Consider the following 15849-nt stretch of genomic DNA (forward strand, 5'->3'; position numbering starts at 1 on the left):
AAGAAGAAGAAGAAGAAGAGAGAAAGAGAGGAATCCTCGCGCAAAAGAACCACGAATTGAAAGGAATCCGATCGGGTGTATCTCCTCGAGGGTTCAGTCTCGAGGACGCACTTTAGATGAATCTAGTGGTAGACTGGGGGCGCGTAGACACAATAGAAATGCAATTCCTCGTGGAATCGATGAAACGATTTATGTAAACTCACTCTTCCTTTCCTATTTGTTTGTTCTTGTTATCTTGGGTGAATTTTTTCTTTCCCTTTTTCTTAATATTCCACGAGGGAAATCGTATGAGCTTTCCTTCAATGGAGCCGAGTCGGTGGTGCGCGCGCAAAATCTTTCAATCCTTACCTTCGAAGACGGTAGGGGATCGGCGGTCAATCAACCCGGCAACTGCGTTAAAAAATTCACCACCGACAGGTCGATAACGATCGACGACCTATGGCCAGGGTTATAGATGACCCTAGTCTTGAAAGACCACCGGCTGGACACGAACGCGCCACGTTTCCTCTCCCCCTCTTTCTCTCTCTCTCGGTATCGTGGAAATCCCACGAGTGTCGTGGCCCACCTGCCTTGTATCTGGAAAATCGAGTTTTCGCGCGAAGAACCGATTACCGTTCACCGTTGATCAAAATTTCCTTCTTCCATGACGAATATTCTCGAAAATCTTTTTAAAGTTAAATATTCGAACGAATTTTGGATCAGGAAAACTTTTTACCCCCAAGACCCGGTCGTTCCATGGAACGTTTTTCTACGCTCGATCTCGCGTACGAAATTCAATTTTCCGAAACGGATTTCGCTTTCGAGGCTTATTTACGAGAGGCGACGACTCGAAAGAGAATATATACGAGTAAATCCGGTAGGTGGTAGTAAATAGGTAGGTAGGTAGATAGTAGTTTTGCAACACGTTCCACTTTTAACGAAACATCCCCCCAGAGAGGCTAAATGTCGCGCACGTTGAATCCTATGCTTCCGGCCCTTCCCTAATAATTTCATCAAATTTATTTCGAGGCCGCGTAAAATGGAACGAGAGAAGCTCGAATTTCCAGCTTAATTATTTCTTATTTTACGGAAATTCGAAGCGATCGATAAAGGAACGGAGTTCGCGCGCGTTCGGTTTAAGAGGCGCTTGTTAAAAGAACACGTTGGCCGATCGAGAGATGGAGATTATCGTACGAAAGTGTGAATTTGAATCGGGAATTTCTCGCTCCGAATCGACTCCAATGAGACGTAACGTTATCGGGTTTTACCCCTGTCAGCGACAGCGGCGAAATCGATGGAACGAAATAAAGTCTAGTTGGGCGCAGTCTCGGCAGCATTCAAATCGGGCCTTCCCGATATCCCCCTCCCCGCCATCGATAAAGGTGCATTGTTCCCCGTAGAAAGCGAAAACACGTCTGTGCCCTCCTCCTCCGCCCTTTCATTCGCCCTTTGTTCTCGCCTTGCTTCGGATTACCAACGCAGCAATCACACCAATCCTTCTCTCGCCGTATTACTTTTCATTTCGTACGTGCACTTGTGCAAAATGTTGTTGTTCCTTCTCCAAAAGGTTGTCAACCCCTGTTTAACCAACATTGCACTCGTGTAACTCTTTCAACGAGTATTCTTGAGAATTCTGCTACTTGTTCGAAATCCATCGTAAATCGTAATCATCGTTTTCACTCGATTCGTATCGATCGAGGATCGATCGTGTGAAAAATATTAATGAAAACGTACACCGTCGGGAATAGGTCGGAATTGCGACCTGTGTGCGCGGATGACGTCACGCGATTATTTCCGCGGGGGGACGGCAGTGACGCCCGAGGCGGTAAACGCCTCATTAACGCCTTCCATAAATGACGCGATCCTTCGTCACGCGCCACCACTCGTCCCTCCTCTTCTCTTTTATTCCTCAGATAAACTTGTCCAATATTCAACGCGTTGCCTCCATCAGTGTTCGAGCTACAGTATTCGCGCTCATCACTGGTTGGAAGAGAGACGAACGTTTATGGAGCGGAGACAGACTTCCTCGGAGACTTGTTAACCCTCTCTCAGAGCTGAACCGTTGGTTTCGTTCCACGGTTAAACGGACCTTGGGGGAGGATTTCTTCGAATTCGATCCGAAAACTCGGTGAATTGAGTCGATGGGGAAGGAGGAAAAACGGCGCCCTCGTGCGTGGAGGCGCGGAACCTCGTTAAGCCCGAGCGAAAGTATCACACGGCCATTCTATTTTTGCGCTCGTCCAGAATCCCGCCCCGGGGTAATTAAGCTCTTCGTTTCAATTGTTCCCACCTTCCATCTTTCTTCCACCCCAATTCTGCTCTTCCCTTTTCATTAGTCATCGACAGGCGTCGAACTACTCGCGGCGGGATACAAAATTTCCGATTCGAGGGATTCTCTCGTTCGGCCTTTTCTTTTCTTTTTTCTCTTCTCCTCTTTTCCTAGCTTGTATCTCCCTCCAAACCAGATTGGAGTTAATTCGAATCGGTTTTCGATATCTTCCATTCGTTTCCACTCCGCCTCAGAAATTGCGCCGCTCGGAATAATCGCCGTTTTTTTCCCCTCTCCCTTCGTTTCTTCGCCGTGCTTTTCGCCTCCAAGTTCCATTTTCCTCTCCACTTTCCTTCCATTACGCGCGGAGGAATTATGCGCGATGCATACAGTCTCATTCATCCCCTCGTTGCGGCCGGACAATGGGGGAATCCACTCGTACGCTGCAACTACGCGTTGCCATTAATGGCAACGGGGTGTATCGTTATCAGGGAAGCACCGAATTACGCCTTCAACCAGCTTCCATTTACACGATGCGCATTCGTTTTATCCAAATTATCGACTTTATCTTTTTTCGTGTCTTTTAAAAGAGGGCTTGAGGATCTTTTTAAAAAATTCGCGATTTAGAGGAAATGGAAGAAGGAAAGGAGGAAATTATTTAAGTTGAACCATTGGCGAAAGAAATTTCAATCAGATTACAACCGAGTTTAAACAAGTTAAGAAGGAGATCAAGTCATGTCCAGTGAAATTGTACGGTTTCGATCGGATATCCTTGAACGATCTTTGCGATCTTCTTCGCGTTCAGATTTTTACCGAATGTTCTTCGAGATTCGTCCTCGACCATCCAAGCTTTCTTCCCTTTCTCGCTTTAACAGAGAGCTGAAAAATTGGCAACGAGAGAAAATGCGATTGATTGTTCTTAACATTCGATAATCCCGCCCAGCGAGACATTTTTCTCACGTTTCTTTCTTTTAATCTTCTCGTCGTTAAAATTCAACAGAGACGAGTAGAGTTAGAAAAAGTTACGCGTTATCCTGAACGTAACTTTGAGATTCGGATGATCGTAATCGGAGTTATCATTGTTACGTGTCTGGCAGCGTTATCGCCTCACAGCGGTGGAGAGGGCAAGCAGGAGAGACAAATGGCGAACATTCTTTGCAACAACGTCGTTAATTTTTAAGATTACTTCAACCGTGCAAGTGTACGGCCGAGAGGCTGTTCTTGAAGCTGAAGGGGTGGATCCGGCTGTAATTAGGCTCGTAAAATATTCAACCATCGAACCATCGTGTTCCATCACGATGGAAACGACGAAAAAAAGGAAAAATGTTGAAATTTAGAAGAGACGATCTGGAAAAATTTGAAATATCTATATCTGTGATTTTCGAACGTTTGCGAGTTAAAAAAAAAAAAAAATAGTAACAAGAGGAATATAACAGAGAGGAAGGGCGTGAAAATTAATCTTGGAAGAGGGAACGCTTGGAATTCGAGATGCTCGATTCGAAGGTGGGGCGAAAACTCCATGCGATGTTCAACGAGTATCGAGAAAATGCAGCTCCGGGACGTCCGAGCAACAGTTTTTCTTCCCAAACAATCTCGAGTGTGTTTCAGCCTGGTTGGAATACAATAAAAGATCTTGGTTGGTCATCGCTTTAAAACAATAGGCCAGACGGCAAGCCAAGAAAAAAATGCAAGAGAGAAATTTTTGAGACGCTCTCGAAAGTGCATGACACTTTAATCGATCGATATTACTTCGCTCTTAATCTTACTTCTCGGGAAAATATCAAAAGAAACGACTCGTTCGTTCGATCAAAAGAGGAGAGGAAAGAAAAAAAAAAAAAGAATCTATTTTCGATTCTTTCGAAACCAAATTAAAAAAAAAAAAGAAAGAGAGAAAGAAAGAAAGAAAAATACGCGTTTACGCCAATTGGTTATGGAGAGATAATCCTCGAAACTTGTGTCTGGAAAGTGAACAAGCCTCGTGTAATCTAACAGAAGCAGAAAGCTGCATCGATCGGCATTTCTAAGGTCTGCGCATTATGGGGGTTCGTGCGGTCGGTCTAATGGTATTATCAACCCTTAAAGCTGGACTGCTTTCAGGTCATTGGCCACTCGGTCATCGGTGTATTCCTCCCTCTTTTTCTTTCTTTCTTTCTTTCTTTCTTTTTCCTTCTCCGTTCGCTTCACTCTTCTTAATTAACTTGGTTTCATTCGTGGAAATGAACACGAAAGCGCTCTAAAAATGGCACAACCCACACGTGCACGATACTATACACCGGTTCATTGTCACAAAGGGAGTTCATTGGCGTCACCCGTGCGTTACGTAGTGGAAGAGATAAGGTAAGGCAATAGAATCGCTCTTGAAACCGGCTCGCTTCCAATTTTCTTGCGATTCTAAAAATACGTGTGCCGTTGTATATCGCACTTTCTACGATATACGTTAATTAAGAAAATTTCTATTTCGTCGCCGAATAATAACACGAATGAACGAAGGGAACGCGATCGAAACCTCGGCACGAGGGTAAATTTTTCGCTTATAAAAAATGTATCTTAACGTCTCTTGACGATTTGTCCACGGTCCAAGAGTATCCATAAACGGCACTTGCGGAAAAGATGATGACGTTGGATTTAAAGGCCTCGACGTGAAAGTTTTTTTTGTTTCGTCGGAACGAAAGCAGGAGTGCGAAACATTTCCTTCTATATCGAGTATATCTCGAGTTCGTGACATCGAGAACTTGGAGAAACTCGACTAAACGAAAGAAACGGAAATGAAAAGTACAGAAAGAAAGAAAGAAAGAGAGAAAGAAATCGGCGAATAATCGATCCAATGGTATGGAAAAATGTTTTCCTTCGTTTCTTTTTCTTTTTTTTTTTTTTCTCCACGTGGCAACGGCATTCCGCCAGACCAAAACGAATACGGCATATTCACGTACACGATCCCGCGATCTTAACGCAAAGTTGGCGTGCACCTTATCTGCCACGACGTGTAAGCCGCCGTTGAATTACGAAGCACAGCAACAAAGACTCTCGAACTTTGCCGCAAGTTTTTCATTTATCCACTTGTGGACGCGCGTGTCAAGGTTGAGGTTTCCATCAAAACGATGCGAACTCGAGGACGATCGCAAGATTATTATCTCTCCCGATTTTTCTCAACAAAACGATGCCTACTACGAGCTCGAGTCTTCGCTTTCCAAGCACGCGACTTATTTCGAATCTCCGTTTCCTCCATTATTCCATTCGATAATCTAATTCGACGCAGTCATTAATGATACCGTGGGCCGCTATATAGGGTGGCGGTTAACCGAATATCGCTCGATAAGCTCGAAAAATTCCAAGGCCTCCTCGATCGTCGTTTACCGGCACGCGAGTGTACGCGGGTCCAAAGCTTCGGTTTCGTGACCGAGTTTCGGGCGTGGTGCATCCCCTTTCTTCCAACCTCAACAATTCCTTTCTACCACCATTCTATCGGGTTAAATCGGGCGGATAATATTCCCGGATCGGATATTCCTATCGTATCGTTGCGTTCTGATAAGGGAGGGACGAGGTAGGTCGTAAATCAGAGCGGTGACGGTGTGGTTAAATGGATTCGAGGAGAGATTCCGGGGGCAGAAATACCGTTGGCCGAATACCGAGTATAACCGAGGCTAGCCGAATCCGTGAATATCGTCGGTTGCCAGCCATCCTGACAGGGTGCCATACTTTTTCCCCATTTTCATTCCCCGCCAACACTGCCAAATCTGCGAGTGACCCACTACCACCACCCGTTGGATCGAGGCAATTTTCGAAGGTGACCCCCTCTCCGATAATTGTCCACGGATGTAGAAACTTTATTCGGCTATTAGAACACAGGGGGGAATAAATTAGCCTCGCGAAGGAAAGCTATTGGGCGTGGGTTCAAGAGGGCGAGATCAAGTCCCACCGATTCTTTAAAAAAAAAAAGAGAGAGGGAAGAAGTTGTATTTCGATTCGAGTTGAAATTAATAAATCGATATTTATTTAACTACTTTTTTTTTTTTCCTTTCGATGGAAGGAATCGATCAATTTTTACCCCGAAACGAGCTCGATCGAATTCTCGATACAACTCTTTCCTTCCAGATGTTTATCACAGATCCTTTGCGATTGCAAATTTTATCAACGATCCAAAATTATCGGCGAAGAATACGAGGAGTGTACACAAGTGTATAGAGAAGTCAAGGCAACACTCGATACGATCCCAAGTATATACATATAAATTGTTTTAGCATTTTCGAGCTGTTACAGAGACTTTCCACCGAGCGATGATCGTGTTAACCTCGGGTAATTGAACCCCTTCCATCCTCGTTTCCCTAGTCCCATCCTTTCGCGTCTACTTTCTCGGATATCGTGTGTTTACCTACCCCTGTCATCCCCGGCTAATCATCGTGGGAACGGGCCGCAAACTCGTTAATACGATGGAACACGATTATTATTATTATTATTATAGTAGACAAAGGGGCATCCTCGTCCATTGAAAAACGAGAATCGACGAGAACAGCGCCGGCCGAGTATTTAGGGAAGATTGGCCGAGTTCTCGGAAACTCGATGAAAACGTAATGAACGCGGGCGAGAGAGGTCTGTGCTATTTAAAACGTTGAGATCGGGCCACGATTCTTTCGTACGGACAACAGAATCGTGGAAAAGCGACGCACAACAGGTGGAATCGAAAAGTCGTTTACGTTTCGAAATCTTCCCTCTACTTTTTTTAACATACTGAATTTCCTTCAATTCTCGCAGCGATCCCCTCTTTTATTTATCGAGAATTTTCTTCTCTCCAAATTTCACGCAATTTTTTTACGCTACGAGTACATTGCACATCGAGTATCTTTCTTTGGAAACGTAATCCATATTTCGTTTGTATCATCAATTTTAAATTATCATAAATCAACCGTCCAAGCAACTCGAATTGTCGATCTTTCTCGAGCACATTTTTGCTGCTTTCTTCTCTCCTTTCAAGCTATTAATACAAATTTCAAGGGACAAAAAGAAAGAAAGAAATATATTTATATATATATACTCACGATCTTGTGATGAAGATGTTGAAGCTCCCTCTCGGTGACCCGCCTCCGCGACAACTCGCGCTGCTCCCTCCTGTACTGGCTGTACTTGTAGAAAAGATACATGCCAGGAAGGGCGAGGACGACCAGGGGTTTCATAAGGCTGGCCCTTCCGCTCCCTCCGCGGACACGGGGCTCTGGAGGCTCGTCAAGGTCCTCGAGTTGGCCGGCACCCTCGGCTGGCACGACCGGCATGATTAATTACCTTCCAACGGAAAATCGATATTAACGAACGAGAGGAAATGAATTCAATCCTCGATCTTTCTATCCGTCTAATTAATTAATCCGTTGCGCGCGTTTTTTGTTCTTGTTGCGTCCCAAGTCGAAGGGAAATCGTTTCGTTTCTCGATTAATTAATTAATAAACGCGATCCAGTCACACAACAATAACTGTGTAACGATTCTCTGTATTGTACTTCATTCAGGATATCGAAACGACGCGGCTATTCCAATTGGCGCTTCAACGGAGAGAACGAAGCCTCCCCACCAGGGATGCCTCGCGAATGGATCATTTGTTCGGGACGGTTAATTAGTTTCCCTCGGTTGCGAAACTCTCGTTTTGTATCGGGGAACGGAGTTAAAACTTGGACCAAGTTGAACGAGAAGAGGGGCGAAAAGAAGTCGGCGGAAGAATGGGCTCGAAGAGATATTGTTCCCTGCCCACCGCCGACCGAATAGGAATTTTTACACTATTTTTCCTAAACTATTTCAATGCACTGAACAAAAGTTGAACAGACGAGGAGGAGGGAGTTCTAGGTCAGTAGGGGATGACTATTGGGTATCGGTTTTCCATCAAATCGTTTTTTCTTTTTTTCTCTCTCTCTCTACGATTCCACGTCCCTTGTCATCCTTGTATTCCTTTCCCGATATTTATAATCCTCGTTTAATGTCTTCCTGAAACCTCCTCCCCTGTCACAGGTGGTGATCGAGACGAGGAAGACGCGCGTCGTCACGTTAAATTTCATCGATCTGTGTCTCTCGTCGAGAATTCTCTCGTCCCGTTTCAATTTAAATTGGATCGATTCTGTCCATCGATTATTTTCTTCGAAGGGATAGAGAGAGAGAGAGAGAGAGAGGAAAAATTCTGCCCGTCGGCAGGACAACGTCCTCGCGGATTTCCGTGACTTCGATAAAATTTCGTAATATGCTAGCCGGTCGTTCACCGTCGACTATATTTAATTCAGCCGTCTACTCGCCGTGCTATTCTTAACTAGCTGCTCTAGAAATACACGAGCTGTTACGCCGCCTGTGGCTGGGTCGCGTACCCTCCCAACGTTCGCTGCAATTTGCTCCGGGGATGCGGCACTGTCTCTCCGTGTGATCCGATTATAGCAGTTTCTACGAGTCGTGAATCGAAGGAACGACTTTCGATTGATTTGGACAACGACTTTCCCCTAATGGAATCGAAGCTCTCAAGTTCTTCTCATCTTCATACCGGGGTTTAATTCGAATTTAATGGGTCGTTTCTAATAAAAGTTTATTCAAATGCTCGAAGAAAAAAGAAAATCATAGGTCAGGAAGAAGAAAAATAATGATGGGGGAAAAGGAAGAGGGAGGAAAAATTTCTGAGGAGAAAAAAATTGATAAGGAATGGATAAAGCGTAACATCTCATACGAGATTCTCCTGAACATGCGAAAAATTTACGCATGATCGATCTTATACGTTATATCTCGAGATTTTATTTCAAATCGAATGACACGCGTAACATGCGAGCTAATCAATTTGCCACTTAATTGTAAAAGAATGTCGATAAGACTCGCGTTCATAGAAATGATTCGAAGAAATAAGGAAACGAAATATAATCAATTAGAAACCGAATAATACCGTTCCATTCACCAATCTTTCTCATTCATAAATATCTGGTATACAAAGTATCGAGATTTAAGGGAGAAAAAAAAAAAGAATTCAATCGAATAATCATGACGAATGCTACGCTATATCATACTATACCATTCTCGAAACGAGGAAAAATATATCAAATGAGTCGTTCTATCGAACGAATCGTAAAAAAAGATCAGGCATGCTTGAGCTGGAGAAAAGTAGAAAAAGAAAAAAACCGAAGCAAAAAATTCGATATTTCTTTCGAAACAAGAGCATCTCTGGTGTAACGTACATCATACGTGTATAGCTAAGCGTGTACTTTCGTACGTGTTATCGCCTCGAATGGCAATACATTATCGGAAATGAGTCGATATATCGACTGATGTACATCTGACACCGTCAGAAAAGCACGCCACCTTGGGGTTGCTTTCGGTGTTTTTACCAGCAGCAAGGGCAAGGTTATTCGCGCGTTCTTTTTCGCCGCTTCGAAAAAAAAAAAAAAAAAAAAAATACTCGACGAGCTTGCACGGGATAATCACGGCCGCCTCTCCGCCTTTTTCTCGCGGCGAAAATAATTTTTTAAGAAGCGACGAACGTGGAGCTGGAAACGTGACACCACGTATCTCCTACGATATTATTATCCGTAGAAAAATCCACGATACGGTATCGCATCGAGATTGCAAGGGGTGAAGGGGAGAAGTAAAGAAGGGGAGAGAGGGAAAAAAGAGAAAGAGAGGGAGGAGGAGATAAAGCGGAGGAACGGTCGAACAATGTTCGGGGGAGGGAATTATTACGGTATTATCGCGACGATTATCGTGCGGATCTAATATTACACACGTACATATGCGTCTCGCCTTGACACGTCGTAATGGCGGTCGCAAGAACAAGGACACCCACCGCGGCAGGATAACATCGTATCGTATAGGCTACGGCCAAGTACACGTCCTGCTCTCCCTTCTATTTTTATGCCAGCTTTTCCTCCCTGTTGTGCCGTTCGATTGTCGTGTGTTGCACGATTAGAATCGATCTGCCCACTCTTTTCCTCATCCTCACGTGACTCCACGCGAAACCTGATGCCGTGACAGAGAGACACGACACCCGCCAAACAATGGTCGAATTTGATTTTAATCGTTCCACTGATTTGTCGGCCAAACGCGTTCTCACTCGCGATTCTACCCTTTTCTCTCTCTCTCCCCCCCCTCCCACCCCGAATACGGGAGGTAAAATGATCGGGGAAGAACGATCGACCATTCATCGGACTCCATTGTGTCATTAACGTTTCAAGTACGCGCGTAACGTTCAAAACGCGGTGGAAAGGGTTGAGAAGACGGAAATAACGCGCGATTTCGCGTACAATTTTATCGTCCTACGTCAACCAACATTTGATTGAACGAAAGGGGAAAATATCTGATCAGTTCGTTCCGATGCGACGGTCGGATTCGATAAAGGAGAATTATATCCGAACAATCTATCCTTGGGATTTTTCTTTTCCTCGCATAGGAATTACGATGTAATACAGATTTGTAATAATAATCTATGAACGTGTATCAATATTAATCCGATGACCGTCGCGTTCAACATCGTATCGGTTCCGGAAAGTATTTATCTGATTAGACTCGACAACACGCTTTTGAGAACTCGTGTGAATTTATGAAGTTTACGAAGGCCGTGTACGATTCGACCGTGTATGTAAACACAGGCAGCGATTGGGGGCCGAAGACACCGAAGCGATAACACATTCCAAACGAAATAACCGCGAGTCATTTCCAAACACTGACACTCCTTCCTACCTTCGTCGATCTTACCATTTGTTGCGGTTAACAATTCACCCCTTCTCTCTACTCGGTTAGAAAGAACACCCGTCGAATACCAATCGAATACACGGAGCGGCTGTTCGACCACCATACGTGCCGTCACACAACGAGTACAAAAATCTAGGTATCTAAGCAACACCATGATGACTGTCACGAAGCACTTACGTCGTGTTCGTTGGTGAGACTAGGCTCGTTCGATGATCGCGCCAGACGAGGAGACCCGTTCGTCCACGATCGAATGCACACGTGAAGGGGAATGGAGGAGAAAGGCGGCGAGAAACGAACGGAAAGAAGAGGACGAACCGGCGGCGACACGAGCCGTCCCTCGTGCGCTCACCTCAGCCGAAACATAGCCGAGCAGCGACTGCGAGGCTGCTTCTACCGGCGGCTGCACTGCGCGCCTGCAATCAGCCGAACCGCGCAACGGCTCCGACTCGTGACTGTTCGACGCCAATCGGTCGTTTCCGCCACGCCTCGGCAATATCCGCTATCACCCGTTCGACCTCGATACTTTTTGGCGGTCTTCGAGGAACTTCGACCGCCTGCGCGTTACAGCCGCAGGGTTGTAACTATACGGGGACGCCTTCGCGATATTTTCGCTCGGGTTTCACGGAGGCGCGTCCATGCACTGCGCATCCATACTAACCGTTTCGCCACCGTTCCATCTTCCAAGTTTCTTTCCCCCGTTGTTCGGTGCAGGCCTCTGGCTGTATTCCAGGTTTCGCCAAACCTGGGCAAGCATTCGAGAGCTTTCGGATTATTGGTCGAAAATATTTCGCAATGTATACGCCGAGCTCTATCGAAATTGGAGAAGCTGGATACGTATCGGATTTCGAAGATGGATACGAGACGATTAGTTTCGTACTAGTATTCATTCATGAGATTCCTCGTGCAACGTACGACATGTACGAAACGATCGATCGGTCGTACGCGATTGTACGTACACGCGATCACCGCGGTGACCGTGGACAATGCGTGACGCAATGCACTTATGAGACTTATTGGTAAAAGCGACGATCGAGGCAAATTCTATCGGCATAGCGGCCGGGTATCCATCGAGGTGGTACATGGTCCTCGTTGCTGATTCCTAGCGACGATGTTGCGCTACTGCTCCGCTGGAGGAGGATCGATAAAGGGAGGAGGGATGGAACCACCCGGGAAGAAACGATGGAATCTGCGCTCTTCCTTTCCTCCCCTTTTACCAACCTCGCGAGCACACCGTTCACCCACACGCATGACTGTTTGGTAAATCCACCGATGTCGGTCTATTCTTCGGTTCCCTCTCCCACCTGGCTCCCCTTTCCCTTCTTTCTCTCTCTCTCTCTCTCTCTCTCTCTCTCTGCTTTTTATCCCTCTTTTCTCTCTCTCCCTTTCCCTTCTCTTTTCCTCTTCCTACCTTTCGAATACCAGTTCCATCTCTCCCGAGGACACGCCGATGCGATATTAGGGTTAGTGAACTCTGGATCGACGCAGATAAGCGTCCGAGGCGCTTTTCACCAGGCGGCTGATTATTTCCCAGCGTACGATAAAAGCGTGCATTCTCGGATTTTTGCTTTTGTCGAGTTATTTATCAATCTCTCTCTCTCTCTCTCTCTCTCTCTCTCTCTCTCTCTCTCTCTCTCTCTTTCACATCGAAGCGTAATTACGATTTTCGCTGATACGCTCGGCAGAAGGAAGGAATTGGGTTAGGCCGCCTCTCGATTTAATATTCAAGTATATGATAATCAAAGATGGGGGAAAGTTAATTAACGAGCCGTGCGCAATCATTGATGAGGAGAGCGAGACGTAACCTTTCGCAATCGTGGAACATTCGTTGCGATCCATCGGGGGGGGAAACGGCTCGGGAATATTGCATGCCCTCCTTAAATAATTCATCGACAATTTATCAAGGAACACTTGCTCGCAGTCAGCCTTGGAGAGCTTTCGAGGAAATAAATGATTTCGCGCGAGAAAAGGTTTGGGAAGGGAACTGGTTGCTGCCTTTCCAGTATCGTTTCTTTTGATCTCGTTCCATGCAAATAACTAATATCCTATCCCAACCGAACGAAAATCCGGAAGAGAAATTTCTCTATTATATTCAATATACAATATGTTCAAAGGTTGCACGGTTTAATCACCCAGATATCATCCATTTAATCATTATGGAACGTGGAACGTAACGCAACACCAGATTTTATCCCGTTTATTATTTGTAGAAAACCGGGTTGATCTCGAAAAGGTCAGAGTGGGTATACGCCCTCGCATATTCGGTCCAGAAGATCGCGAGTCGCTTTGATATTTGCTGATTCCATTCGACATTGGTATGAAAGAGAGAAAAACGAAAAGAGAGAGAGAGAGAGAGAGAGAGAGAGAAGAGAAGAAAAAAGAGAAAACATAAAAAAACAGGCGCATTGTCTTTCGCCGTATCATCAGCCCGGTTGCTTTTAACCCGAACTCGAGGATTAAAGTGGAAAATAGGGACAAAAGGACGGTAGATCGCGCGCGCGGCCGTGTGTCGAAAATCCGAGAATCCCTGGAGTTTGTGTGCCGGATTCAATGCACGCCTGGTAACGAGTACGAGTTTCTGACGTCCCCTCGAAATAACGAGGCCTCCGAACAAAAGTGCGGAGGCCTTCTTGTGCACCTAAGCTAGGGGTAAAAGAGTGTCATTACGTAATAATATCTCTGAAAATTCAACGTGTTACCGCTCCCTTGCACCACGCTCCCAGAAACAAGCAATTTAGTCCTCTCTTGCCGCAAGGATCTCTTCAGAGTGCGCTGCACCATCCTTCCCTTTATCTCCGCTCTTCATCCGCCTAGGGGGGAGAGAGACACTTTGACAATGCGACATACGAGCAAGGAAATATGGCGAGAAATATATATTATATATATATATATATATATATTTTTTCTTTTCCCTCCAACTTTTTTGCTACGCGGCATTTTTCCGCGGACGTGTTTCGAAAACCGATCGATCGATCGAGGAGGAAGGCGAAGCACCAGGCTAGTCTTTCCATTTCAGAGGAACACCATTGGCCAAGGAAATATCCATCCTTGAATCGTGGCCAGCATCCTCCAGAAGCATAGCCATTTTTCGTGACGTTTGACCCGTTTCTACTGGATGAGCGTGACGTCACCGCGGGGAATGTCAGATCAATGGTCCTCAGGGGGTTGATGGCACTGGTTGGTCGCCACCGTCCTCCGTTCCTGGTAAACACGTGTGACTACCCACTCGAGTTCCCGATTCGATGAGAACGATCGAGCATAACGAGCGTAATGACAGCCGAGTTATCGCGATCCCTGTGATTTGCATCAGGATATCATAATTCGTATCTTTCGCTCCAACCAATTCGCACGTGTATGTAATTTTTGTCAAAACCCATTGTCCCATTTCCGTCTCTCGCTCGGATAGGATTAATTAAAACTCGAGTCGAGTAATAATAAATACAATAATAATAACAGAATATTTCGTTTTTAACCTTGTGAATTCTTCGCGAACCCATTGTCACCGGGACCGTGGCCTCTCAATAGGGCATCAATCTTGGGCTTAATAGTCCCGGTGACAACGCTCATCTCCTGAAATTGATGCCTTCGTTACAAGGTGCTCACCCCCCTTTCGACACGATCGATCGATTTCATCGAGATCGTTCGATCGTTTCGTTTCCACATAATTTATATATATTATCGCGTGACAAGAAACATTGCGTCGAAACAGGCTTGGTCGATGACACGTAACGAAAGTTACCTCGTTTTCTCCCCCCGCAAAACGTTGAGAACCACTAGCGTGACGTCACGGAAAGTTCAATGACGTCATAGACCGTTCGATACACCGTGATCCAATGGTGGGGGTTGGTTTCACCGAGAGAAGCGGATTCAGGACCATGGTAGGTAGGAGGATGAAACGAAGCTGTGCGGCATGAGGGGAGGATGGGGGAGAGGAGGGAGATACCAGCAGCGCATGGAGAACGGGAGACTTTTCACGCCGTTGCAACTGAATGCTGGTACCATTACACTTGGTAGATCAAAGAACTAGGCTGACAGATTCGGCCACGTTGTTACCCCCGTTTCTTCCCGACCCCTTCTCGCTCCTCCCTCGAGATTTCCACAGAGAAACAAACATTTTTCCGTGTCGCGAATCTGGATGATGAAAACTTTCCAAATGGAATATTTTTCCGTAATAACGAAATCGTTCGATGACGATGTTCGTGTATTCCGATTTCAACCGTTGATATTTTGGAAAATTTTGGAGATTGAATTCGAAGAATATTTTTTTTTTGTGCTAATTAACATCGCAACAACGCAGTAACGAGTTAAGCAAGGTTATTCTAGCAAGGAGTAGCGATAAATTAACGACAGGCTGTCCAGGCTGCATATAGAAGGAAGCTTACTCTATGTCGACCGATTCTGAAGCACGAAAGAAGAGGCGCGTCGAGTGGATACCGAGGCTCGAAGAGGGCAGGTAGCTCGGCATCTAAACGAGGATTTTCTCGAGCGACGATGACGTGTATACGCGTCGAGGTGGCCCCGAAAGCCGGGCCAGAATTTCCCTCTTTCCCTTATATCGCGGGTCGTCATCTGAAAGAAGCCGGCTTGAAGGGGAGACCTCTTCAGCTCTCGTTTCCAGACTCTCTTTCCGGCTCAACCGTGACACGAGACGATGCATCCACCGATGAGACCATCCTCCCTCGCGAAATGGTGGAAATGGAGGCGCAATTCGACTCGAATCGAGCCGTGAAATATGTGTACAACTCTCGAGTCTCGATGAATTTTCCTCTCCGTTCACGGAGGACGAAATACCATCCCTCTATCGACGTCTCTTTCGATTCTTCGAAACGAGAGTCGTCGCATTTAATTAGGAAACGATCCGTGGAGGTATGACTCAATCCCGTATGGTTGACTCAAGGATGACCATTTCTTC

At 45.6% G+C, this 15849-nt stretch overlaps 1 protein-coding gene across 2 annotated transcripts in view; it reads right to left on the minus strand.

The window, feature by feature from the left end:
• Positions 1–15849, minus strand: part of LOC100872664 (uncharacterized) — a 29609-nt gene that overhangs the window by 11355 nt on the left and 2405 nt on the right. Inside the window, exons 1-2 of one of the 2 annotated variants that reach the window (XM_086909298.1) lie at positions 11118–11338; positions 7282–7522 (exon numbers count right to left, since the gene is read on the minus strand). In XM_086909298.1, coding sequence (XP_086765424.1) covers positions 7282–7512 — 231 coding nt within the window. In that variant the 5' untranslated portion in view covers positions 7513–7522; positions 11118–11338. Of the gene's footprint in view, positions 1–7281; positions 7523–11117; positions 11339–15849 lie in introns of those variants that run through there. The other variant, XM_086909299.1, reaches the window with a different exon arrangement.

Source organism: Apis florea, unplaced genomic scaffold, assembly GCF_048593485.1.
Source record: "Apis florea isolate Af1SG1 unplaced genomic scaffold, ASM4859348v1 contig_3081_pilon, whole genome shotgun sequence".
NCBI classification, from domain to species: domain Eukaryota; kingdom Metazoa; phylum Arthropoda; class Insecta; order Hymenoptera; family Apidae; genus Apis; species Apis florea.